At 40.3% G+C, this 26,515-nt stretch overlaps 2 protein-coding genes across 3 annotated transcripts in view; one reads left to right on the forward strand and one right to left on the reverse strand.

The window, feature by feature from the left end:
• Window positions 1-620: 620 nt before the first annotated feature.
• On the forward strand, window positions 621-3,119 carry SP8 (Sp8 transcription factor; the record flags this gene model as incomplete). 2 transcript variants are annotated; one of them, XM_081288301.1, is made up of 3 exons in its annotated part: window positions 621-641; window positions 1,372-1,461; window positions 1,617-3,119. In XM_081288301.1, 3 exons carry the CDS (start codon window positions 621-623, stop codon window positions 3,117-3,119), a joined length of 1,614 nt encoding a protein of 537 aa, XP_081144427.1. The 2 variants fall into 2 exon arrangements, with proteins under 2 accessions (XP_081144427.1, XP_081144428.1); XM_081288302.1 differs by lacking the exon at window positions 1,372-1,461.
• A 7,118-nt stretch (window positions 3,120-10,237) lies between these two features.
• The window catches only part of ABCB5 (ATP binding cassette subfamily B member 5), a gene marked incomplete at both ends in the record, with an annotated part of 141,448 nt that continues 125,170 nt past the window's right edge, over window positions 10,238-26,515 (reverse strand). The window contains one exon of the mRNA XM_081283287.1: window positions 10,238-10,447. Within this exon, the coding sequence (XP_081139413.1) occupies window positions 10,238-10,447 (210 nt within the window). The remainder of the gene's footprint in view (window positions 10,448-26,515) is intronic.

The raw sequence follows: 26,515 nt of genomic DNA on the forward strand, positions 1-26,515 counted from the left end.
CTCCACCCACACCAAACACACCCACACACCTCTCCCCCTCCCTCCACTTTGCCACTCAGTCCCTTCTCACTCTCTAGGTCTGTCGGACTCAGTTACAAGACAGTTCACTCGCACTCTTCCCTCAACACTCTCCAGCTCAGTCCCTCTACGCACCCCCTTTGTCGCACACGCAGTTACACTGTCATATACAACACCTTTTTTTTTTTTTCTGCCCTACCTATTGTTTTCCCCATCTTATCACAAGGTCACAGTCCCCCGCCCCATCTTTGCACTGTCCTCTCCTCGGCTTGGTCACACTCGCCGTTACAGTGTTACACACACACACACTTTATAACACGCGCAGTCACCACCGCCCCCTCCTGCTCACCGCGCCCCCCCCCCCCGCGCCCGCCGTGGCCGGCGGCGGCGCCGATGACCTCACGGCGCGCGCGCGGCGCGGCCCGGCGAGGCAGCAGATTGGCTGGCCGCGCCTCCGCGGCACTTCAAAGCCGGAGAGGGAGCTACAATTGTGGTGGAATGGGCGGAACTGATCATTGTATTGCACACCTCTAAAAAAAACACTGCCTCTGATTTATCAATATAAAAAAGATCCTCTGAGAGGAGGAGGGCACTTTTGTGTGATGGCAACTTCACTTCTAGGGGTGAGTCTCAGGATTTTCTCTTGCTGGTTTAATTAGTTTCCTTTTATTGCCGATTGGAGGGGGTTAAAGTCGCCCCGGCCAGGCCACGGGCTATCAGTCTCTCTATTGAGAGCTCCCCCCCTCTTTAAATACAAGTGAGTTTGGAGAAAAGAAAGAGGGGGAGAGGGGGGCCGAGTCACTTTTTTCAGCACAGGAAAAGGTTCGAAGGGCATTTTAGACAAGCCATCTCGCAGCGCCTGGCCGCTCCCGGCCCGGGAGTCCTGCGCGCATCCCATTTTACATGCGACGATTTCGGGGGTAAAGAGAGCAAGTTTTTCTTCTTGGGCAAATTGCAGTCTCCCCTTTCCCTTAAAAAATTCCTCAGCCCGCCTTGTCTTGCAGGTATGTTGAACTCGTCTTATTTTACTAATTATATTTACTAATATTTACTTTTAAAAATAAAAGAAAAAAAGAAGAGCTTGTGAGCCCTTACAGTTTGACCTCTTTGGGTCTGGGAGAAGCAACCCAGCATGGGTTTGGGGGGACCGGAACAGTATTTTCAAAACTCTCTCTGGATTGCAGGGGAAACGCTCTTAAAAGCAATCCAATGGTTTTTTCCCCAGGCATCTCGGCAAAGGAAACTTCCTTCGTCCCCAATTTGGACTTTTTGCTTGTTTGTTTCAAAGTGTCTGGGGCCTGTGTGCACAAGAGTGTTGTTTTAGGTGAGAATACTTGTCAAACTCTTCTGTAGCGTGGCGCCTTGCTCCCGAATCAGACGCCGGCAGCCAAACTTGTCCCCTCCTGTAGAGTAGGAAGCAGCCGGGCGCCGGGGCTGTTGGGGGTGCCAGGTGAGTTGGTGGCTGCGCACTGCAGCGAGAGATGGGGTGCAGTGGGGCGTTTTGGAAGCCACCAGAGGACTAATGCAGATATCTTCCCTCCCTCCCCCACCGACCCTTTGCCCACCACCCCTCCCCCATCCTTCTCCTCTCCTTGCAGGAAGAACCGAGGTTGGGATCCACTCCTCTGGCCATGCTTGCAGCTACCTGTAATAAGATCGGCAGCCCCAGCCCGTCTCCCTCCTCCCTCTCGGACAGCACTTCTTCCTTCGGCAAAGGCTTCCACCCTTGGAAAAGATCCTCATCCTCTTCTTCCGGCAGCTGCAACGTAGTGGGTTCCAGTCTCTCAAGCTTCGGAGTGTCTGGGGCCTCCAGGAACGGCGGCACGTCTTCGGCTGCCGCGGCGGCCGCGGCGGCGGCGGCGGCGGCCGCGGCCCTGGTGTCCGACTCATTCAGCTGCGGCGGCTCGCCGGGCTCCAGCGCCTTCTCCCTCACCTCCAGCAGCGCCGCCGCCGCCGCTGCTGCTGCCGCGGCCGCCGCCTCCAGCTCGCCCTTCGCCAACGACTACTCTGTGTTCCAGGCCCCCGGCGTCTCAGGGGGCAGCGGCGGCGGCGGCGGGGGTGGCGGCGGAGGCTCCTCCGCACACTCGCAGGACGGCTCCCACCAACCGGTGTTCATCTCCAAGGTGCACACCTCGGTGGACGGACTGCAGGGTATCTACCCGCGCGTGGGCATGGCGCACCCATACGAGTCGTGGTTTAAGCCCTCGCACCCCGGCCTGGGGGCCGCGGGCGACGTGGGCTCTGCCGGTGCCTCCAGCTGGTGGGACGTGGGCGCAGGCTGGATCGACGTGCAGAACCCGAATGGCGCGGCGGCGCTGCCGGGCTCGCTGCACCCCGCAGCCGGGGGGCTCCAGACCTCGCTGCATTCGCCGCTCGGAGGCTACAACTCGGATTACTCAGGCCTGAGTCACTCGGCCTTCAGCAGCGGCGCCTCCTCGCACCTGCTCAGCCCCGCGGGGCAGCACCTCATGGACGGCTTCAAGCCAGTTCTGCCGGGCTCCTACCCGGACTCGGCCCCATCTCCGCTGGCGGGCGCCGGGAGCTCCATGCTCAGCGCTGGGCCGTCGGCGCCGCTGGGGGGCTCCCCGCGTTCCTCCGCCCGCCGCTACTCTGGCCGAGCCACTTGCGACTGCCCCAACTGCCAGGAGGCAGAGCGGCTGGGGCCAGCCGGGGCAAGCTTGCGTCGCAAGGGCCTGCACAGCTGCCACATCCCTGGCTGCGGGAAGGTGTACGGTAAGACGTCGCACCTCAAGGCGCACCTGCGCTGGCACACGGGCGAACGGCCCTTCGTGTGCAACTGGCTCTTCTGCGGTAAGCGCTTCACGCGCTCCGACGAGCTGCAGCGGCACCTGCGGACCCACACCGGCGAGAAGCGCTTCGCCTGCCCGGTCTGCAACAAGCGCTTCATGCGTAGCGACCACCTCAGCAAGCACGTGAAGACGCACAGCGGCGGCGGCGGCGGCGGCTCTGCGGGATCGGGCAGCGGTGGCAAGAAGGGAAGCGACACCGACAGCGAGCACAGCGCCGCAGGCAGTCCGCCCTGCCACTCTCCGGAGCTGCTGCAGCCCCCTGAGCCCGGGCACCGCAACGGCCTAGAGTGACACAGCTCGCCCCGCACCTCTACCCCACTTCCTCCCACTTGGGACCGCTTGGTCCTTGTCTGTCCTGGCCTCGACTCCAGCCTCTCTCCACTGCACCCCGCGCGCTCTCTTTCGCTCGCTCTCTTTCTATGTGTCCTGTCTCTCTCTCTTTCCTCTGACTTAACTTTGTGAAGGGATATGGACATGTAAGTAATACGCATCGATATCCCAGGCCCTGGCTTTCAAGTGCAGCTCGAACCTGTGCCCCTTCGCTTCCCTCCTCCATCCCAGGTTGCCCTAACTTTTAGAGGGCAGCGGACGCTTAAGTTAGATCTGGACGAATGTAGTGCCTGGGAGACCTCGAGCTTCCGCGCTGGCGGGAACAACTAGGCTGAGCAAGCTTGAGTTGGAGAGGTGGGAAGGGTGAGGCAGGAGGCCGGGCAGAGAATCTCAGCCATGGCAGCGACTCGGTTCCAGAACCGCAGTTCTGGGCGTCTCTGCTAAAGAGGGCCCAGCTGGGCTGCTGCTCTCGCAGCGCGCCCGGCGCAGGTGGTCGAAGCTCGGTGGGGTGCGGGTCTGGCAGCACCTAGACCCAAGAGTTTGCAGATTTTAGCTTTTCCAGCGTCAGCCCTGCCTCTTTCTCTTTGTTCCCTGAGACCAAGGCAAGTTTCAGCAAAGGGTAGTCTTGGCGAATCGCTGCAACAGCCTTCTTTATTCTTTTTGTCATTAAAAAAAAATACTATAAAAATAAGGGGGAAGAAAGCAGCCTTCCTCTTTGTTTCACTTCTAGTTTTTTTCCCTTATCAGTGAGCGCGTCTTTCTCTCAAAACTGTGCTAATAATTGATCCCAAAGTTATTTTGATCACATTAACTTAACTTATGGGGTGGGGGTGGGGGTGAGGGTAGGTGTCTTTTTCTTATGCAAAAATATCCCTTTTCCGGTGAGACCAGCTTAACTCTCTTCGTGTTTGTCCTTTTCTACCTCGTTTTCACCACTCCCGAGCATAATCTCCATCTTTTTTTTTTTTTTTTTGTTAGTCCAGCGGTCAATTTGTATAGTACCCATTCCTGTAAATTCTTGCAATTCCTTGAAGATTTTAGGGTTAAACTTTTTTTGGTGTGATTTAAACTTATAAACAAGTGAAGACGGTATCACTTATTTCAGATGAGGCTGTAGGTTAAATGCCAAAAGGGGGAAATAGGAAAAAAAAATAAACCTTTGTAAAATATATCTGAACCTAATGGTTTGTACAACTGGAGAATCGTTCTAGATTAGTTACCAATTAAATATAACTCCACCATTGTAAGGGTGTGAGGTGCAGTTGTCCAAGAGACGATTTTGTATAGTATTTTTTTCTTGTACATTACTTCCAGTAAATATTTGAAAATATATTGAAGTAAACTTGATTTTTTTTTTTTTTGTCACAAGAAAATATTAAGAGTTATTGTGGCAGTTCTCATGAACTGCAGGATTTTTGAACTCACTTCTGGAGGTGCAGAGCCACAAACGCACTTTCGGGGCCTAGTTTTGCTCGAATATGAATTTAGATAGGTATCAAACTGTAACTAAGACAATATTTGATAAATGTTGGATGACATTTAATTTAATGGAGCATGTACTTATTTGCATTTGCTGGCAGTTCAGGCATAGTTAAAGTGAGAGTTCTCCTATATTTCATAATAACTGGGTCTGCCAAAACCCATGTATTAAATAAATTGTCCAAGTGAAACTCGACTAACCTTGGCCTTTGTGTATTTCCTGAAGGTAATATTGTTAACTGTTAATAAACACTCCTGACACTACATTTAAATGTTTGCAGATTCTGCAAACTAATTGCTCATTGTAATGTTGAAATAATTTGGATATTTCACATTGAAATGAAAAGCCTTTCTCTGGAACATTTTAGACTTGCATTTTAAATGCATGAAATGTAATTGATTTATTTGTAATATTTTAAATGGTATTAATAAACTCATAAAAGACTAGGCCAGTTAATTTGTATTTTTTCCCCCTTTTAAAACTATGGACATATGCATTTTATCTTCAGTTTAAATGTCTAATTTAAACAAAATATGACCCTGTTTTGTGGTAATATTTAAATAATTGCCTTTAAGATATTAGATGGAAAGATCTATTTGGCAAAGCTGTGTTGTCTCTATTTACCAAGATAAAGATTATAGAATCTAAGAAATGTAATTAATTATTTACCAGATTTAGCTCATAGCATCAGGATTTACTTACCTCTTAAAGTTTGTAGTAAGTCACCAGACAATTCAGAAAAAAATTTTCCCTATTCTGCTTCCTTGTAAGTCTCCAGAAGAAATCAGCTTGTTGGCCATTGATTGCATTTAGTATTTAAAAGGCCAAGCCTTACATTGGAAGATCAATACTTCTAAAATAAAAACATGGATTTGGGGATAACTTTTGTTGTTAGAAGGTGGAGGAGGTCAAGCTAACAAAAGCTTGTTTTTGGCATTCCATGTCTTAGCTAAAGATTATGTAGAGGTAAATATCAGTAGTAGGTTCCTGTTGAAATGAGTTATCTGTGCTTTTAAAGTCTCTAAACAGCCACCAAAGAAAAGGAAGGTTAAACCTTAATCTATTTACTAGGCTATTGTTCAAAGGTGTCAATGATGCCAATAAAAAATATTGTCTTGTTATGTCTAAGTGCATTTAAACAATGGGTGTTTCTTGAGCCATACTTTGAAACATAAAATACTTTAAATGTTGATTGATGTTATATCAAACTATTTCACTATTAGATTAATATTATTATTTTGAATCAAATTGAATAAAAAGTTAGTGTGTTCAGATTCTAATAAGTTTAGCTTCTTTCTTTCTGTTTGCATTCTCCCATACTAAGTTCAGTCTTGGTATATACATCATGAAGTGAAAGTTTCCACTGAAATTGATTTTAAAGTGGTTAGAATACATAGAAACCATGAAGATACAAAGTGCCACAAATATTATGAATTCCAGAAAAAAGAAACCAATTAGAGGTTTGTAGTTAAATATGTTTTTGAACAATGCAGTCTTAATCCTGCTGTCTGCAGATGTTTGAGGCCTCCAATCATTATGGTTTTAAGACAAATAAGTAAGCTCTGATTCTTTGGTATACTATAGCTATAAATTATGGTGATTAAAAAATAAAAAGTCTCTTTCTGTCACTTTCTTCCTAGGAATAACATGCAGAACACAGTTTAAGTGTTTTTCTTTTTTATTGAAAGTTGCAGTGCTGAGGGATTCGGAAAGAACGGTTCTGAAGGAGTTAAATGTAGTGTCAGGTAAGAGGAAAGCTGCTTGGTACATTTATAATCTCAGTTGCATTACATGTAGAACCTGTATTTTCTCTCAGGTGGGTTATGGCAAGGAAAGATTTGTTTAGAAGAAGATTTCTTTGGGGTGGTTAAAGGGGACTGATTTTTTTTTTTTTTTTTTTTTTTGGCTGTTGTATAGATGTGCAAATTTTCACTTCTTCCTTTGGCTTCACACCCTTCCAGCTTTACTTCAGTTTCTTTTAATGGTTAGTGAGTAGCATTTCTAGATTAGTTTTCTGCAGGTGAGCACAATTACCCTTTGGGGAATGAACATCCTTTGGGAAGGACAGAGATGAAGTACAAAATTCATTTTCTGCCCTTCCTGCTTTGTCTGAGATAAAGCACTTAGCAATGACTGGAGGCTCACTCAGATGAAGTTGAAATCTGGGTCTCAGTTTGAACCAAAGAACAAGCTTCCAGTCTTGCATTGATCAAGGTAGAGCCAAACTAGCTGTTGACCCAGTAGCCAGCAAGTATCAGCCCATCTTCCAGATACTGGAAGAGGGCTGAACAGCTCAATCAAACTTTCTATATTCTCATCTCTTCCCCAAACTTGAGTGTTTCTTTCCTATCCTGGTTTCTTTCTTTCCCTTTCTCTCCCCTCCCCCCTTTCTTGCTCCTCACCCCTCTTTTTGGATGGTCTAAGTCACTTAGGTATATGACTGTGATTTGGTGAGGTTGGATCAGCTAAAATATTTTATGCTAGAAACTTAAACAAATATTACTCTCCTATATCACCTGACACTGGAAAGAATTCCTGGATGGGTTTTCTTTCTTTCCACTCCTCTTATCCCAGTCTTGGAATCACTTCTCAAGTGGACTTCCCTTGAGGAGGAAATGATAAAATTAAAAATTAAAGGCATGCAGGTGATGAGACTGGATTCCTGTGTGAGCAGATTAGTAGTTCTACCATCAATATTTTCACTCCCCTCCCCATCTTTTAGTGGGATTATTGAATGGAATGTTATGGAAGGCCTGTAGAGGAATTTATTTAAAATAAATACTGGTTGTTGTTTTTTTTTTTTTTTTTAATTTTAGAGGATTAGCTCAAAGGTCAGATGATATTTTTGACTGGCAAATTTAGGCAGGGACCTACAGGGAAAGAAAAGTATAAATTTGATTATTTTCTGGTTGCTTAAGATAGTAGAGAAAAAAATAAAATAATGGCTACATTTTATTCAATTTTTCATAAAAATAAGACTCAAGGGGGGTATTGATTCAGGTATTTTGAATAAGCTGTGTTTTTTAATTTTCCTATTGATTTTTGATGATTGTGTCCAAACAGGCATTATTTCTCCCTTCATTACTAAAATAACCCAGGGTAGTATCAATCTCCCTCTCTCTGCCCCAACCCCTCTCTTTCTCTCTTGGGTTTCTACAATTGTTCCTCCCCTTTCCCATTCTTCCTTCCTCCCTCCCTCCCTAAAATGAATGGCCCAATAGATTAATTGTATCACTGTGTTTCAAGAAAATGGTGTTTTTTCAGGAATCAGAAAAGTAATGCTGAACTTGTTTTAAGTTAGGGCTGTTGTTCTGAGTGATATCTTTTGAAGAGTTTGCTCGATGTGCAATTGTTGTTGTTGTTAAAAAAAAAAAATAAGATGCAGAACTTCCTTGTGTCCTCCTTATTTCCTGCTTCCGGATTAAAGGAAAGCCGGTAATTCCTTGCCCCTCTTGGACCCCAGCCGCTATGGTTGAAGAGGACGCGCGTCAGTGGCTATCTCTTTAGATTCGCTGCACTTACTATGAGCAATAGTGTTGATTTGCTGCGGCAGGGGAGAGGGGGGATCTATTTTCTTTAGTCCCTGGGCGCGTGTTTAATTTAATTTAATTTTCTGTGGAGTCTCCTGGCGGCGGGAAAGCAGCCTTGTACATTTTGCTTTGGTTTCTAAGGGCAGTCGGGACTCCAAGAGCTCTGGGGACAGACAGGAGGTCCTGGGGTGACCTAGAACCAGAGATACAGCGCTCGCTGCAGCCTGCCGCTTTTTATTGTTGTTCTAAAGCCATGCTTTCAAGTTCATCTTGTTTTAAGCGCACTCCCCAACTTTGCTCCTCGGGCAATATCTTCTTGCTGAGAGGGAGAGAAGGCTGGAGGCGCCCTCTGATTCCCGCAGGGGTCTTTGCTAAGGTCCAGCCTGCTTATAGTTTTTCTCTTCTCTTTTTAAATGAAATCAGGGGGAGGTTTGGAACTGAAGAGGATTTCCTGGCCTTTCTAAAAGCCACGTCCTGCTTTATACCCTCCTGGACGTAACCGGGGCTCTCAGATCCTGGAAATATTGCCGGAAGGGGTCCGGGCTGGTGAGCCTCATTCCCCGCTGGAGGGTAGTATCTGAAGGTGGGCAGCGGTCTAAGGTCTTCCTCGAGCCCCGGCCCGGGCTGGGACCCACCCGCCCCTCCGATTGTAGGCGTCAGCGGTCCCCCGCACATCTCTGTGCACACAAAGGCGCTGCAGCCGCCTCCGCCCGCTACGTGGACAGAGAGCGCCACCCTGTGCTCCGTGCCCGCCCTGCAGCGAGCGCTTCGCGCCTGGGCTACACTGTCTCAACCCGGCCTGCCATTCCTGGTGTGCCTGACCTTGGGCAAACCCAGGCTTAAAGTCGCCTTGGTGAAGCTCACCCGCGTTCATCTCTGAGCCCTCTAATGAAGCTGGGAACGATGAGGGCGAAGGATTCCTGTCCCTTACCCTATTCTCCAAATTATTAGCAACCTCCTATTGCCACTAGCTGTCCCAGCGCTTAGGGCCTCAGTGCCTCTCTCCTTATCCCTAGGTGGAGCTCCCCTAGCTGTGTCCTGCCAGGGCCACCCGAACCTGCTGTGTTGCAGACAGGCCGAGGTCATTCTTCCCAAACTTGTAGATTTCTCTTCGGCTTTGCCCTCGACTGCCTACTCCCATTCACCTCCTGAGCACTTCTCTTAACCAAAGTGCTTTGTAGTCACTCACACCAGCCTTCTCTTCCCCGCAGCTTTCGAAAAAGTGCAGTGTCCTCCACAGGTGGGATGTTTTATTCTTGTCATTTTATTGTGAGTTTTGCTAGACTCAATAGAGAAACGTAAGCACCCTTTCTCACCCTGTTATTATAAAGAGCAAAAATTGAATCTGACTGGCTGTGAAAACTTTTTGATTTCAGGAGTCAAAGAAAAATTTAACGGCCACCCCAGTGACTACCTGCGGGGGTGGGGGTGGTGGTGGGAAGGAATTTGATAGGTATATATTGAATCAGGATACCTGTTGAACAGAACTAAACTTTTCTTTAGTGAATTGCACCGAAAGGTGGGCTTCCTTTCCCCTCTGCTCTTCCTTCTGATCTTTTGGGCATGCTAGGTATTTGGGGAGCATGAACAATATTCTCCAGGTTGTATTTTGGTGACATTAAAGGACATGAGGATAGATCAACCCCTCAGAAAAGAGCATTATGCTCCCTTTAAAGATTTTTACTTGGAGAATGTACCTGCTGCTTCCCAGGTTGTCTCGGGAAAGGAGCTGGCTGTTTGTAGAATTGCACTCCCCACCCACATACTTCTAGACCTTAGGCCTTCTAGTCTTGGAAGCTCATAGCTCAGGCTGGACCCATGGATTCCACTTTGCATCCTTGAGATAACGCCAAGCATTAAAGCTGGCGATTATTGATGGCTACGCACGAACTTCTATATATCTTTAAAGCGCTCTGTGTAGGAGGCAGCATAAATCTTAAGCACTTACAATAATCGAGTTTCCTGGGACGAACACCTGTGCATTACTGGGTTCCAGCCACGTCCCTCCTGTGATGAAAAACTAGAGCTCTGCTGAGCGTATTACCTATGTGGGGAAGGAAATGGGTAGTCTACCGTGTGGATCTCGCACGAAAAGCCCCTGAAGCCATGGGTAGGAGCAATTTGGCCGCCAGGAGATCCAGGATATAATTGACACGTCCACCTCCGGAGCCGCCACCACCCTCCTCCCTCAAACCAGCTGGTGATGGGAGCTCCCACCCCACCCCCTCGCTCCAGGGTCCGGAAAGCCGGGAAGCGCTGGAATGCCGCGTTCTCTCACCCTATTGTATCTAGGTGTTGCAAACCACTGAAGGACAGAGTTTCGTGCTTTGATCTCATGTCCCAGTCATTCTTTAGCACAGAGGGGTGAGTTTAAATTAAATTTCTTTCTCTGCTGATAAGTTCTAATGGGCCTCAGAAGGTGAATAATTATGCAGTAACATTTCATGGATTGTTGGAGTGGGAATTCCCACTGCGCTGTCACCAGGAACAGAATTTCCCTCGTATGCTCAATGTTAAATGAAGCTTTGCAAGTAAGCCACAAGTGTCTTTCAAATCTCAATGCAGAAGATCTAGTCCTTTCCTACTCTCACATTGCTTGCCCCTGAAAAGCACGTTCTTGGTTTTTGTTGTTGTTGTTGTTTACGTTTTATTCGCGGTTTAAAAATGCTTTTAAAATTAATACTTAAACATCCTATTTTTGATGGTAAAAAAGTACTTTGATAGTAAATCAAGACAAATACACTGATGAGAGCTAGGTCACATTTTCCTGGAAAAAGGCAGAGGCAACTACCTGGAATTTGCCTCCACATACCTGGACTTAGGTGGGCTACTTTTCTTGACTTCTTTTAGTGGACTAGTGCTTTTTTGCTTGATTCCTGAGAAAAAGGGTCAGGACCCAGAGCTGCTGCAGGCATAAGATTTGAAGAGTTCTTTATCCAACTAATTTTTGAACCGGTGCAGTTTAGAAATAGACTTTTCATGGGGAAAGGTTAAAAAGAAAAGTGACTTTAATACTTCATGCAAAATAGCCACCTATTACAAAATGTGGACTTGATTTTAGGAGGTTTCAATTTACAGTTAATTTTTTCCCAAGCTAGATGAGAAACAGCATCAAAAGTTTGAATTTGTAAATGGGTCCCGGCACTTTGATACTCAGAAAGAAAGAAATCAGACTCTTAACCTTAAAAACAAACAAACAAAAAAAACAAAACAAAACCCTGAATTTGTAATTTAAAAGCACAATGGAACTCTTTATTGTTTTGGTTTTTAAAGAAAATTCTTTATTCTCCATCAGTGCTTCATTGCATAGCTTTTTCCTTGTTTACTTTTCTTCCCTTTAAATTTCTTCCCTTAAATGAATTGAGCTCCCACAAGCTTTAAGATTTCTAAACCAACACATAGAAACTGGAGCCTGCTTATCAAGTTTTCACTCCTCTCTTGGCAACTAATTTAAAAGGGCCCAAACAATGAGCTGATTTACATTATGCTCATTTCACCCTGAACTCTGTGCTAGTGTTGAAAAACCCTCCATAATTCACCTTGGGTTATCTTTACATCTTTGGGGGAACCAACCCTTCCAGCTTTAAGATTTTTAGCCATTCCATTTTAAGCACTGAAATAGAAGAAAGAAAGTAGATATTTTTCTTCCCTCCACTCAGAGTTCAAGTGATTGTCTAGTTCAACTGAAAATAAAGGATTTGCACTGCCCAATTTTGCACCCAATTTAATGCCCCTAATTATGTGGGTACCCTGTCATCAGGTTTCCCATCCTTTCAGGAAGTTTTGTATTCCTTGTATGCTGATCAATGCTTCATTTCTCTCTTACATACCTATCCCTTATTTTGTTGTTGTTTTTTTTTTTCCCCACTCTAAGCAGGTTCTTTCCCCATTCAATTTATGAACAATGGCCTCTGTAAGGGAGGGGGAACCTAGTGGCAGGTGGAAATGTATTTAAAAGATATTCCCATGATTTAGTGATGCTTTTAAAATATTAGGGAGTTATACATTCTTAAATGGAATTTGTGACAATTATGGAGTTATATGTACTTCAGTGGAATTTGTGACAATTTGTCTACAGATACATGAAGTCATCATTTAGGGACAATAATCTTTCTTATGACTTTTCCCCCCACCAAAGTTGAAGAAAATGAAGTTCTTCTAGGTGATAAGAATAGATTTTTGTACTTTTTGAGGCAAATTAAGTCTTGCATTCTTTCTTCTGATCAATAATGATATTTGATTCAAAATTGCAGTGTTTAAGTATGGGTAAGGTATTCATATATTACACTTCCTATGTCCTCAATATGGGCATATTTTAGTGACTGTCACAAATGAATGTTGTACTAGTAATGAAGACAACAGTAAGACAACCTTCTAAATATTTTGGCAATAGAACATTGTATATTCTTTCACTACATTCATTTTGTAGAAAGCATATGATATAATATACTAATTATTAAATGAAGTACATTGCTTAGTGACATATTACTTACTTGTGCTTTAGTAGGTATATCCTGGAAAATCAGATTTAGTGAAGTTTTCCATTCTTAAAATTCTACCTGCTTTGAAGACAATGTGTTTATTTCACACAAGAGAAATAACAAATCCCTGATGTAGAGAAATGGTATTTATTGTGAAGTGGTTTTCAACTACTTTTATTATTTTGTGTCCAAAAGCAATGACTTGGTTTTTATTTTTTTAATACTTTATTTAAATTAAATTTTTATTTTAGGATTTTAGGTTTATAAAATAGTTATAAAAATAGTAAATAGAGTTCATGTGATTTTCCCTGTTGTTAACATCTGATAGTGTGATGATATATTTGTCAAACTTAAGAAATCAGTATTTATGTAGGTTATTTTTATTTCAATGAAGAAATAAAGGCAAAAAATTTAGCATTTTCCATTAATTAGTTTTAGAATGTAACTTTAAAAATCATTCCCCTCTCTCTCTATGTATGTATGTACACACACACACACACACACACACACATATATACACCCCCCACCACACCCCACCAACTGGTCTATATATTAAATTAATAAGTTGAAAAATATTCTCAGGTATATATCTTTAAGATATAGTTTCTTATAATGAGAAATTTTTGTTTCTTTTATAGTCAACTAAAATCTCAGAAAACATTTAGTTCAGTTTTACATTTTTATTTCATGTATGAAAACATCAGTCACTTTTAAATATTTAATAGTTTCATTTCAAATTGTCACAATAGATTTTTAGTAATATTCTGTTTGTAGCCTATGCCTATTTTTTTTTTAACACACATTTATTTACTTAGGTTCTGGGATTCAACCTGGGGCACTTTGTCACTGTCGCTCCCAACTCTTTTTATTTTTTGAGACAGGGTCTCGCTCATTTGCTGAGGTTGGCTTCAAACTTGCAGTCTTCCTGCATCAGCATTGCAAGTACCTGGGATTACAGGTGTGTGTTGTTGGCTCCTATTTTTAATTCTGTAATTTAAAATGACTAATTTACTCATTATTTTCCTTAATGTCATAGTGACAAAAAATAAATAATCTAATGGTTTGATTGATTTCCCCCATATGTTTCAACTTAATTTTTAGGATATTTTTGTTAAGGAACTGAGCTTGTTATAGTATAGAAAGCTTTGTAGCCTAATAGTTGGTGGGGCATGGTGGCACATACCTGTAATCCCAGCTACCTTAGAGGCTGAGGCAAGAGGATAGCAAATTCAAGGCCAAGGCTACTCAGGGAGACCCTGCCTCAAAGTAAAACAAAAACAAAAAACAATCCCCTGTGCTGCAAAAAACAAAAATTAAATGCAAACAAAAAATCCAAACTTAATTGTTGAATCTCTTTTCTAGCACAGGTAAGTATCTTCTGCACTCCATGGAGTAATATATTTGCATATGTTTTTGTCTTATTTAAGTAAGATTATAAGGAGTTTCAGCATAAAGGAAAATATTCCTTATTTATAATATATTTTCATTATATCTAAGGCTGCCAGCTAAAATACAGAATGTACAATTATATTTGAATTTTAGAAAAAAAATTCTTTTTCAGTATTGAGGATGCCTCATGCAATAATTAAGCTATATTTATACTAAAAATGATTTGTGTTTTTTGAAATCCAAATTTAAAGGAATGTCCTGATTTTTCTTTTCTTTCTTTCTTTTTTTTAAAATAGACTTGTATCTATCAGAACCAAACTTAAACAAACAAGTCTGTAGAACAACAAAGTGGCATCTATTCATGAAAATGCTAAGGATAGTTTTCTGTATTGTTTTAAAAGGGAAATGCAGGGCATGAAGAAGTTATGATCTATTCACTACTGGGGGGGTGGACATATAAATTGATTTTCCTATAACTCTTCATTTTTTTATTTTTTATTTTTTGTATGTGTATTTCATTTTGGGCTATTCTTATACATTTAGAACACTGGTATCTAACATTGCTAAGAAAATATACCTAGCTTCTGAGTAAAGAATACGTTGATTCTTGTTGATCTGAAGCTCCACACTTCTTTCTAATACGAATGCTGTAAAAAAGGAGATATTTAAAAATATACATTGAATTTCTATTCATTAGATTCATGCAATTTTAACCATGCATTTAAGTTTTATTCCTGCCTATTCTGTTCCCCTGTACCTTCCACCCACTCCTTGGTTGAATTGCTCTCACTTGCACAAATGTGGACTCTATTTCTAGAAGTTGTAGCAGTAGTACTACATACCATATTCACCAGCTAGGTATTCCATGAATTGTAATTAAATAATGAAAAGTTAAAGTTCTCTATTCCTTGAAGATTTTTTTCCTTCTGTGTAAATACTAGTAATATTCCCATGCATATGTTCATGGTATTTTCTCAAAAAGCAACCCATTATGTAACAGTTTGCTCTCCTTTGCTTCATTTGTACTATTAATATGATTTTTTGAATAGTTTCCTGTCTGTTAATTATTGTTAGGACCTTGCCATCCAAGGTTTATCCCTCTTGCCTTCCCATAGACCATACAGAATAAATAAAAACAATATTAACAGACCAGGTATGTCAACCCGACAAATCAGGAAGAAAACACAAGCAACCTTTTACCCATAAACGGGGGTATATTTTGGATCCAGGCTTCAAGAGAGCCACTCTGTAGGTTCTGCTTTTATCAGAAATTACTGAGAGAGGGCGGAAGAACCTGGAGGATGGGAAATTTAGGAAATCCTATTCTAAAGAACAACTTGCTAGTAGCACTCCCTGGGAAGGTCAGTTGTATAAAGACTCCCACATTTCCTTACTGCCACCCTCCTATCCGCCCACCTCCTTACTTTGTTTTATAAAACCAATTAGATATTCATTTGGATTAATAAATATTTTAAAAATATAATGACCTCTGTGCATTCTAAGGGAGACATTCATATGTAAGTACAGGTTTCTTTAATCATATGACTGCCTCCATCCTAATTCAAGAACTTTATATTTCAATGAATTTTAATTATTTTTTTCTGATGTTGGGTTTCTACTCAGGGCTTCATGCATGCTAGTAAGTACTCTATCACCATGGTATATTCCTAGGCCTCGATACAAGTCTTAAACTTCATTTTTTGGAGACAATGAAAAACTTACCGAAAAATCCAAGAAATTGTGAGTTAGTGCAGGACACCAAATTGGCTTAATCTTATTCTTTGTATACAACAATTGCATCATTATAGTATTTTTTCAGGTGATTTTTTTTCTTACATATACATGTGAGATTATAGCCTGCTTTTCCCCCCATTAATATTAAAATGAATTTCTCTTATGTCAAAAATTCTTTGTAAACATAAACTTAAATGGCTAAAAATACTATATTAAATGCATACATCAGAATGTAACCTGTTCCCTCAGTATTGGGCATTTAATTTTTCTCAAGTGATTGCTATTATACACAATACTGCACTGAACCTTTATATATGACCTGTTGTTGTTCTGATTATTTCCTTAGGGTACTAGAAGAGCAGGGATTTCTAAGGTACAAGAACATTTTTAAAGGCCCTAAATAGAGATGACCAGATTACTCTCCCGTAAGGGGATAGCAATTTATACTCCAACAAACAATGGCTGAGACAATCAGCCTTGAACCTCACCGATCCTTGAACCTTGGATTTTTTGTACCAAAGATTGAGCCCAGGGGCTCCCTAACCACTGAACAACATCCCCAGCACTTTTCTATATTTTATTTTGAGACAGGGTTTCACTGAGTTATTTAGGCCCTTGATAAATCGTTGAGGCTGGCTTCTGAACTTGTGATCCTCCTGCCTCAGCCTTCCAAGCAGCTGGGATTATAGGCATGCACCTCCGCGTCTGGCCTCCAGCCCTTTCTTTTTTTTTTTTTTTTTGAGACAGGGTCTCCCTAAGTTGTTTAGGTCCTCATTAAGTTGTTGAGGCTAGCCTCAAACTTGTGATCCTCCTGCCTCAGCCTACCAAGTTTATGGGATAATAGGCAAGCAACACCACATTTGGAAATTAATGTGTGTGTGTGTATGTGTGTGTGTGTGTGTGTGTGTGTGTGTGTGTGTATATATATATATATATATTGCTTTAATAAGAAATAAGTGAATCTTATTGTTGTTTTACATAGCAAATTTTAAATTCTTAAACTCCTTTTCTTGTTTTTAATTGCCATTTTAATGTCTTCCTGCATGAATTGTCCCTCCACTTTATGCCCTTTGGAGAATGGGTGCACCAGAATTCAAAGTGAGGCATAAGATCTGGGCCAATGGTGTACCTTCTGGGGAAAGGAGGTGCTGGATCTGAAAGCAGGAACTCCCTTCAAGCCTCTATGCACACACACACAATTGCCTTAAATTGGGACTGGAAAGTCAATTTCCACGAACCATCCGAGATTAATTATGATAAGTGGGTGGAATATAATTTGATTTATGCTCTTTTTTTTTTCCACCAAAAAACTTGTATTTTTGTTGTATTTCCCAATGAAGAGTGAGTATTGCTTTGCATTGTTACTTGGTACTGGAACATAGATTCAATTGAACATATCTGAACTTTTTTTCCCCACTTTTTTTATTGGTGCATTGTACTTATATGTAATGATGGGATTTGTTGTTACATATTCATACATGTACATGTAGCTATATTAAGCTATAAAATCTACATTTAAAGAGAATTCATTCATTCATGGCTCTAATTTGAATCAGCTATTATAATTGGACAAGAATATCTATTTAAAAATTCTGATATTTTACAATTATTGGAGAAATAGTGTCCTAGCGTAGAATCAGGTCTATGTAACTCATTAATGAATCATAAATCTTTTAGGCTTTTTTCTTTGTTTTTTTTTTTTTTTTGAACCCAAGTTCTTGCTAAGTTGCTTATGGCCTTGCTAAATTGTTCAGGCTGGCTTTCAGCTTGTGATCCTCCTGTGTCAGCCTCCCTTGGGGCTGGGATTACAGGTATACACCACCACATTCGATTTAGGTTTCTTATATAACTGCATAATTTAAAGTTATTCTTTAGCAAAATGAAGTTCTGTAATACCAAGGTGACATATTCATGAGCTGTTGAATAAACTGCTTAAATAAAACCAATGAAGAGTCCTGAATCTTTGCTGTTGGGTAGAGAGAAGGGAAGGAGATGTTAGTAGATTGGATATAGATAACTTCCAATAGGGCCTCAGCTGTAGTAGAACAAATTTATCTTACAGTGATGTTTTTGATGATATATTTGCTTTTGTTAAAAAATAAAAATCATCCTAGTGGCTTAGGAGGCTGAGGCAAGAGGAGTATAAGTTCGAGGCCAGTCTAAGCAATTTAGTGAGGCCCTAAGCAACTCATGGAGACCCTGTCTCCAAATAAAACATAAAAAATGGCTGGAGATGTGGCTCAGTAGGTAATCACCCCTGGGTTCAATCCCCAGCATCAAAATAAATAAATACATAAATAAACAACAAACAAACAAATAAATAAAAATTACCTGCACATGGTGGTGCATGTCTGTAATCCCAGAGATTCAGCAGCTGAGGCAGGAGGATCCTAAATTTGAAGCCAGTCTCATCAATTTGGCGATACTCTGTCTCAAAATAAACCAGGTGCAGTGGCAAATACCCCTAATCCCAGCAACTTTGGAGTCTGAGGTAGGAGGATCACAAATTTGAGTCCTAGTCTGAGCAATTTATCGAGGCCCTAAACAACTTAGAGACTGTGTCACAAAATAAAAAGGGCAAACACCCCTGGCTTTATTCTCAAGTACCAAAAAGCAACAAAATAAAACAAATAACAACCGAATAAAAATCAAATCAGCAAATACTGAACGTTCAGTACTTTATTTGGATTGTTAAAAATAAGCCTTGAGCATGATCATGAATCACAGTCATAATTTGAGAACTAACTTGCAATTGTAAAAGAAAAGTAAAATATTACTTATGTTCTTTTTTTTTAAGGAAAAAAATTCATCACTTGAAAAAAAAAAACCACACAAGATCACCCAGCATTCTACCCTTATGACTCTAAAATTAACTATTTGAAAATTAACAATATGTAGGGATAACAGTATTTTAATTTTAAATGCTGTGTTCAAGTAACTTTCACTTTGGTCTCTGAGTGTATATGTATTTACCCAAAACTAAGTGCTGTTTTTTATATATTTATTTTTTAGTTATAGGTGGACACACAATATCTTTATTTCATTTTTATGGGATGCTGGGGATCAAACCCAGTTCCTCACACATGCTAAGCGAGCACTCTACCACTGAGCCACATCCTTAGCCCCTAACTGCTGTTTTTGTCTAAAATATTACAAGGGTACAGAGTTTAGTTTGTGCTTTTAAAGTTATTGGCTATTAAGTAAATTTAAATATTCTGTTGTGCAGAACAAAACAAACTAAAAGAGCCCACTGATGGTACTAGTTTTTTTTTTTTTTAGAAAAGTGACAGTTCTTGCTTGTTTTAACAAAACAAAAAATTCAGAACACAATACACTGAAAAAAGACTAAAATATAGAGGTAAGAGAGTCTGTGTCTTTTTAAGACTGTATTGCAAGAGAGAAAATAACACTCTCTGGACTTTATTAATTACTCAGTCTCTGCTCAAGTTTAAAAGTCTTATTCAAACATGCTCTATATAAAGTGATTGATTTTGGAAATGCATTTTTTATTTGGTCTAGAATAGTGCTGCTCAACTTTCTTCTTATTCCTCTTCCTCTTCTGTTTTTAATTCACAAACTCCTTTGAGACTCTGAAATAGGGTGTGAACCTGTTCTTAAAAATATGCTCCTCACTACTTTGTCAGATGCATATCAGATCCAGAGTGAGCTGTTAGGTCCTTAGTTTATGTGCTTCACTACTAAACTGTGACACATTGTAGAAGAATGTACTTGGGTAAATAAAAGAAAGTGTCCTGTATCTTTGGGTCTGTAATCTACCTTGATAAAAATTAACATGGAAACAGTGAAGGATTAACTCTTATAAGGGACACAGAGGATTTTTTGGTGATGATTCGAATTTTCACTGAAGAAGTAACTAGAAATGCAAAAAGATACCATAAGGTAAAAACCCATGGGCTGTGTGTTGTCTTTCCCATTTCAGACATATGATTAATTTTTTAAAAAGTATTTTTTAGTTGTAATTGGACACAATACCTTTATTTATCATTATGTAGTGCTGAGGATCGAACCCAGGGCCTCACACATGCTAGGCAAGTGCTCTATCACTGAACCACAACCTCAGCCCCAATATGATCAATTTTTTATGATGTTTTTGCATTTCTCTATTTGGTTCTGTTTATACTGGGTTTGTGATATAATTTATCAACTGCTTCAATTTTGTCTTGGTTAATGTTTTAAGAATTTCTGCCAATATATAGGAACATATGGAATTTTATAGTCAATCATTAAACACTTTAATTTTATAGTCATTTCATTACTTGATGCAATACTTGTTTTAGAATATAGAAAAGTCATTCACATAAATAGGAGTCTCAGAAGAATTAAGCAAAACTGAACCACTTTTGGTCACTCCACTTTAGCCAATACCATACCATATATATATATCACTGCCTTTTTTTTCTTCTTTCTTTCCCTCTCTGTCTCCCTCTCCTCTCTCTTTCCCTTCCTTCCTTTTTTCTTTTTAACTAACTCTCTTTCTCCCCGCACCCTTCTTCATTATGGCATTGTAAATTTGCATTGGTTCTTGCATGGTACAGCTATCAAGATCTTTTTTTTTCTCCCCTTAACCAAAGAGTGAGGAATGATGTATCAGCAAGTGGGATGCAGATGAAACAAAAGAGTTAGGATAAACACCCTGAAAATAGAGATAGCAGGGATGATTCAGCAGTGAAAGATGATCTATGTAGATCCCAGGGGCTAATCCCCCCTGCACTTGTGACTGTGTGTGTTGGAGATGGGGAGACTGAAGAGTTGCAGGGAAAATGTGCTACTGCTGGAGCTGCTGTATTTTGAACTCCTCCAGTTTACAGTGGGGTTGTGTATGAGAGCTTTTTCAGAGTGTGGGTAGGCAGTAAAGAAAATAATCCAGCTTTACACCAAAAATGTTAACCAAGGAGGAACCATGTACCTTTTTATGTTTGCAGCCTAAAGAGAATGCAAATAAGTCAAGTACCTGCCCAGTGGAGGGAAATGGGCTCATGGGATATAGGCTGTGCAGTGATATTCTGGATTGAATCCTCCCTCTGTCATTTCTTTGGTGTTTGACCTTGGGCAGTCTCCTTAATTACTCTGTATCTCATTTTCAGATTTTGGTAAGATTTGAAAAATTAGTTTATGCTTATAAGTCCCACCCATTCCACTAAGTCTGATAGATGAGTACTCAATGAATGTGAACTTAGTTGTAGTTTATTTTATATGATTGGTCTTCTTACTACTCTTAAGCACCAGGAACATTTTTTTTTTCTATATAATTCTCTCTGCATTTCTCAGTATTCATGTGGATTTCCCAAAACTGTTAATAAAAATGCATTTTCTTTATTACTTTGGAAGTTTTCTCTTGCCTCACCCATGGGAGTCATACCAATCTCCCTCTGTATCTCCAGTACCCCACCCACCTGGCTCCTGTTTTCATCTGGCCTCTTTGCAGGCCATCCTTTGAGAGGCAGGCAGGCTTTCCTTTTTGGCTAATTTGTCATTCGTTAACCTCTCTCTTCTCAGAGGGGTCTTAGCTTAGTGCACCTAAGGTATAATTCTCTCTGAAGTGGGGATTTGGGATTTTGAAAAATGTTTTTTTCTTTCTTTTTTTTTTTTTTTTAGAGAGAGAGAGAGAGAGAGAGAGAGAGCGAGCGAGAGAGAGAGAGAGAGAGAATTTTTTAATATTTATTTTTTAGCTTTCGGTGGACACAACATCTTTGTATGTGGTGCTGAGGATCGAACCCAGGCTGCTCGCATGCCAGGCGAGCGTGCTACTGCTTGAGCCACATCCCCTCCCCAGCCCTTTTTTTTAATCTTTATTCATTATTTACGCGGTGCTGAGGATCGAACCTAGGGCCTCACACATGCGAGGCAGGTGCTCTACCACTGAGCTAGGGCCCCAGTCTCATGAAAAAATTTTTTTCTCCTTTTTATGTTATCTGAGGATTTAATAATGGAATATATTTTCCTTCCAATCCTAAGCTGATTGCTAGAGTGTATTACACTCTTTATTGTCTGAATATTTTCTTTTCTAGTGCAAGGGATTGAATTTGGGGCTTCAAAAATGCTGGGCAAGTGCTCTATCACTGAGCTACATCCCAGTCCTTTTTATTTGTTTATTTTTTGAGGCAGAGTCTCACTAAGTCCTCATACAGGCCTTGAACTTGTGCTCCTCCTGCCTAAGCTTCCCAAGGAGCTGTCATTAACAGGTGTGCACCACTGTTCCAGTATCCTGTTTGAGTATTTTAAAATTTCCTTCCTTCCTTCCTTCCTTCCTTCCTTCCTTCCTTCCTTCCTTCCTTCCTTCCTTCCTTCATCCTTGTTTTTTCTTTCCTCCCTCTCTTGTTTTTCCCCTCACAATTATCTAGAATTTTCTGGTAATTTAATAACTTAAACCTTTTTACTACAATCTTTTCTTGACTTTCAAGTGGGCCAAAACTCTTTTAGCCATATATTATATTACTGTAATGTAGTCAAAATTGATGATTAAATAGAATACCTCCATTCAACAGCAGCTTTGACTTGGTTTATAAATAATATCATTCTATTATTTATATCTACCAAAACTGATCGGATTGTCAGTCTGTCTCCCCCTTAGCCTAATAATGTAATCATTTATAGTTTTTAGCACCCAGTTGTCTAACTTCTACTTTCTGAATTCTCAACAAAAATCTTCTTTAAGCAGATATACTCAGAGTGTAAAAAGAAGAGAGCAGGATTAAATTGAGTCCTGATAATTAAGAATGAGTCACTAAGAAAACATGCCCAACAAATTCAATTACATTGACATTGCTTCTCAAAATATTTCTATAGGCATTATAGAGATACTCTGCTTTTCTCTATGAAATGCACCTCTTTCTACATTTTTCTCAGCTTGTATTCACATATTTCTATAAATTTGCTTATGTAAAAAGGGTCTGAATCCCCAATAATATAATACATAAAAGTAAACACTGCAGTAAAACAGATCTCATGCCTTCAGCTAAATTCAGTCTTGATCTAGGTAGAGGATTTTAGGGTGTGCATCATTCATTTAATTAGACCATGTTGCTGCTGCCAAAATTTGATTTGACCCTCACATTGACCTGGTGTGCTCCTGTGAGCTATGACTACACTAGCCATCTTGCCTCAATAAACAGTAGACAGAAGTATTCCTGTTTCCATCAAGACTGTAGGCTTTGGCATTGGAAAGATGAGGGTGGAATCCCATAGTCCAACTCTAACAAGTTCATCTCCTTAAGAGTCTGGTTTTTCAGAAAGCGAACTATAAATATTTACCATCGTAGAGTATATGTCAGAACTAAATGAGATAATATGTATAGAATGCTTATCCATGGACTGAGGATATAGCTCGGTTGATAGAGTGCTTGCCTTGCATGCACAAGGCCATGGGTTCAATCCCCAGCACTACACACGCACACACACACACACGCAGAATGCTTATTCTATGTTTATGAAAAATTATGCAAAAACATATAGTCACCATTAGAAGTAATAGGATTTTAAAAAATTCAAAGTACTGGGTTAGTAGTAAATGAAAGCTCATATAGTTATAGTATTAAATATGATAGCACATAAAATTGTTTAGTAGAAAATAAAAATGCTAAACAATAGAACTTAGTATAAACTTCTATTTAGTACTTCTAGTCTTGGGATAAAAGGACATAGCAACAATGGAGGAATCTAATAGCAAAAGTGAAGAGAAAAAAGGCAAACATATTTACATATTTACATTACTGGCACAGCAATGAGAGTGGGTAGCTTGTTCCAACAGAAATAGCACAAGGTTTGGAGGCAAGGTTTATGAACTTCTGCTATCTTTGCATGTAATGAGGACATTGGACTAGATGTTTTCAGTGTTCTCTGAGTTTTTTTCTTTTCTTTCTTTTTTTTCCTCAGTGAAAATCTGTGAAAATTTTGAATTTTCTTCTACATGGAATAAAAGTTTAAATATCTGTGGCATGCCAAGAAACGATCTCTCCAAAATGTCCACATGCTCCTTCTTTGCAAAGATGTTACCTTTCAGGGAGCAGGAGTGGGGAGACTATGCAGATGTGATTAAGATTAAGAGTCTTCAGATAGGAAGATTATATTGGATCATCCACATAGGCCCAATGTGGTCACAAAAGAGTGATAGAGGAGGTGTAGAGATAGAAGGAGATTGAAATGGGATTAAGGAAGCAAAGGTCATGAAGCAACTTTCTTTCAGAAACTTCAAGAAGAAGGAACAGATTTTGGCCTAGAGAAGGACCAAAGTTTTTGGTTTGAGCTTAGAGACAGATTTTAGACTTTTGACTTCCAGAAGTGTAAGGAAGATGAACTTGTGCTGGGTGTGTTGGCACAAGGCTGTAATCCCAGCTACTAGGGAGACTGAGCCAGGAGGATCACACGTTCTAGGTCACCCTCAGCAACTCAGGAAGATCCTGTCTCAAAATAAGAAACAAAAAGGGCTGGGGATGTAGGTCAGTGGTAGAACATCCCTGTCTTCAGTTCCCAGGAGATAATAAATTTTGTTGTTTTGAGTCACTGAATTTGTGGTAATTTATTACAGCAGTAATAGGAAATTAATACAGGATTTATCAATGTGGATTTATCAAAAGGAGAAAAGGTATTTGAGGTACTGTGCAAAGATGTTGGTTGATCCATTTTTTAGAATTATGCCTTTTCAAGGAATTTATAAATTGCTAGTAATTCTTATTAATGATAGGGAGATAAATATGAATTTGAAGTCTACTGTGTATACCAATCCTTCTATTCCCATTCCCCCATTTCCAATTTTCTCAGTTTTCTCCCTTGACTGTTAAGACTGAATTTCTCCAATCAGTCTGATTCTACTTTACAAACCCTCTTGGGATAAGAGCTCAGAGCAAAAACAATGAATGCAAAAGCTGACACCAACATAGGAAATGCTTCACAAAATAGTTCACATGCAGAGCATGTGACATATTGTGCCTCCTATGAAACTGACCCAGCCAGCAGTTAGCATACCAGTTTATTCACAACTTAAGTTGATTTTACCTGAGAGCACACACAGCTTGTTTTAAGGAGTGGCAGGATAAACAGGCTGGCTGGGTTAGTTATAAACAGGTGTGACCCCTTATTTTTGCACTGACCTCTTTGCCATATTTTATCCTGTTAAATTGTTTCTATTCCAATGGTACACACTCATTGGTGTATCAATTATTTTAAGAACCACTGAATGGCCTTCTTTCATAGGAAGGAAAGGTGGATCAAAGGATAAAATATGGTGGTGGATGAGAGCACTGTAACAGGAACACTTACAGATGTCTGGGATAGAGTTCCACCTCTGTACGTAGATAGTTGCTGTCATTGTCCTTTGGATTTTCTGAATTACCTTTTGTTTTTAAATTGGTTTCATTCTTCTTGTTTCTCGTTTTGTAACTATATCCAAGCCCACATGTAGAGGAAAAACAGGGCAAGGATGCTCAGGCAAATTTGGATTATGATCATCATCAGAAGTAAGCTGTGAACCATAATTGGCAAAACTATTCATATTTTCCTTAGACTGGAAGCCTTTGAGACTAGGGAAAAATACCTTAGTGTAGCTAAAAGTCCTATGGGAATAAAGCCACAAGAATCTGAGAGAAATTAGACAATGTATACTCAGTTACCTAATTATCACAAAATTAAATAATTAAATGAACTTATGCTCAGTGGTGATGGCTAAAATTAGTTAAGAATTAATTTAATAAAAATCTGCCCTTGGAATGGAAAGACAATGGACTTGAAGTAACCTTGAATAAAAATAAATGAATGGGTTGCCAATGACTGAGAGAATGTGTGACAGGAGATGGTAAAATGTTATTATTGAAGCAGAAGTCATCACCCACTAGGTCATCATTTTAGTAAATATGTGCTTGTCATTTTAGTGTCAAAGTACACACCTGCTATGCTTTCTGACTTTTCAAACTGATGCACGTAGTATTTATTAAATATTTACTATATCCAAGGCCCTATAAGAAGATAACACATCTTAAGTCTATTGATTTGGTGCCCTGAAAAATCTGGCATACTTTGCTTAAAGCCCTTAAGTTAATACCAAGTTGTGTGTTATAAACCTAATATATACTTACATATATAAGAGCTTTAATGAATAATTTAAAATTTATATTTAAATGTGCTAAAGTACCATTCATTGCCTTCTTTCCTTCCTCCCCTCTCTTTATATGTATGTTATTTTATTTTTTTTGTATGCTGGGGATTGAACACAGGGCCTTGTGTGTATGAGGCAAACACTCTAACAACTGAGCTACATCCCCAGTTCCATATATATATTTTAAGGTTGAGTCTTTGTGTGTGTTCTCTCTTCTTTTTTTTCATTCTTGGTACCAGGGATTGAATCCTAGATGCTTACCCACTGAACCACATCCCCAACCCTTTTTTATTTTAAGACAGGGTCTTACTATATTGCTGAGGCTGACCTTGAACTTGTGAGCTTCCTGCTTCAGCCTCCCTGGTACCTGAAATTTCAGGCCTGTGTTTTCTATGCCCAGCTTGTTGGAGTCTTGCCTGGCCTTAAATTCTTGGGCTCAAGTGATCCTCTTATCTCAACTTCCCAAGTAGTTGACTCAAAACCCTTGGCAGTCTAAATTAAAGACACTCCCCCTGCAATTCCATAGGTTGAACTATATCTCACTGTCTTTTCTACAACCTTTCAACCTAGTAAACTGGATGATATCCCCAAAAAACATATTTCCAATTTTATAGTAGAAGTTGATGGAAAAATAG

The sequence above is a fragment of the Spermophilus citellus genome (assembly GCF_964194105.1).
Source record: "Spermophilus citellus genome assembly, chromosome: 3".
Taxonomy (NCBI): Eukaryota; Metazoa; Chordata; class Mammalia; order Rodentia; family Sciuridae; genus Spermophilus; species Spermophilus citellus.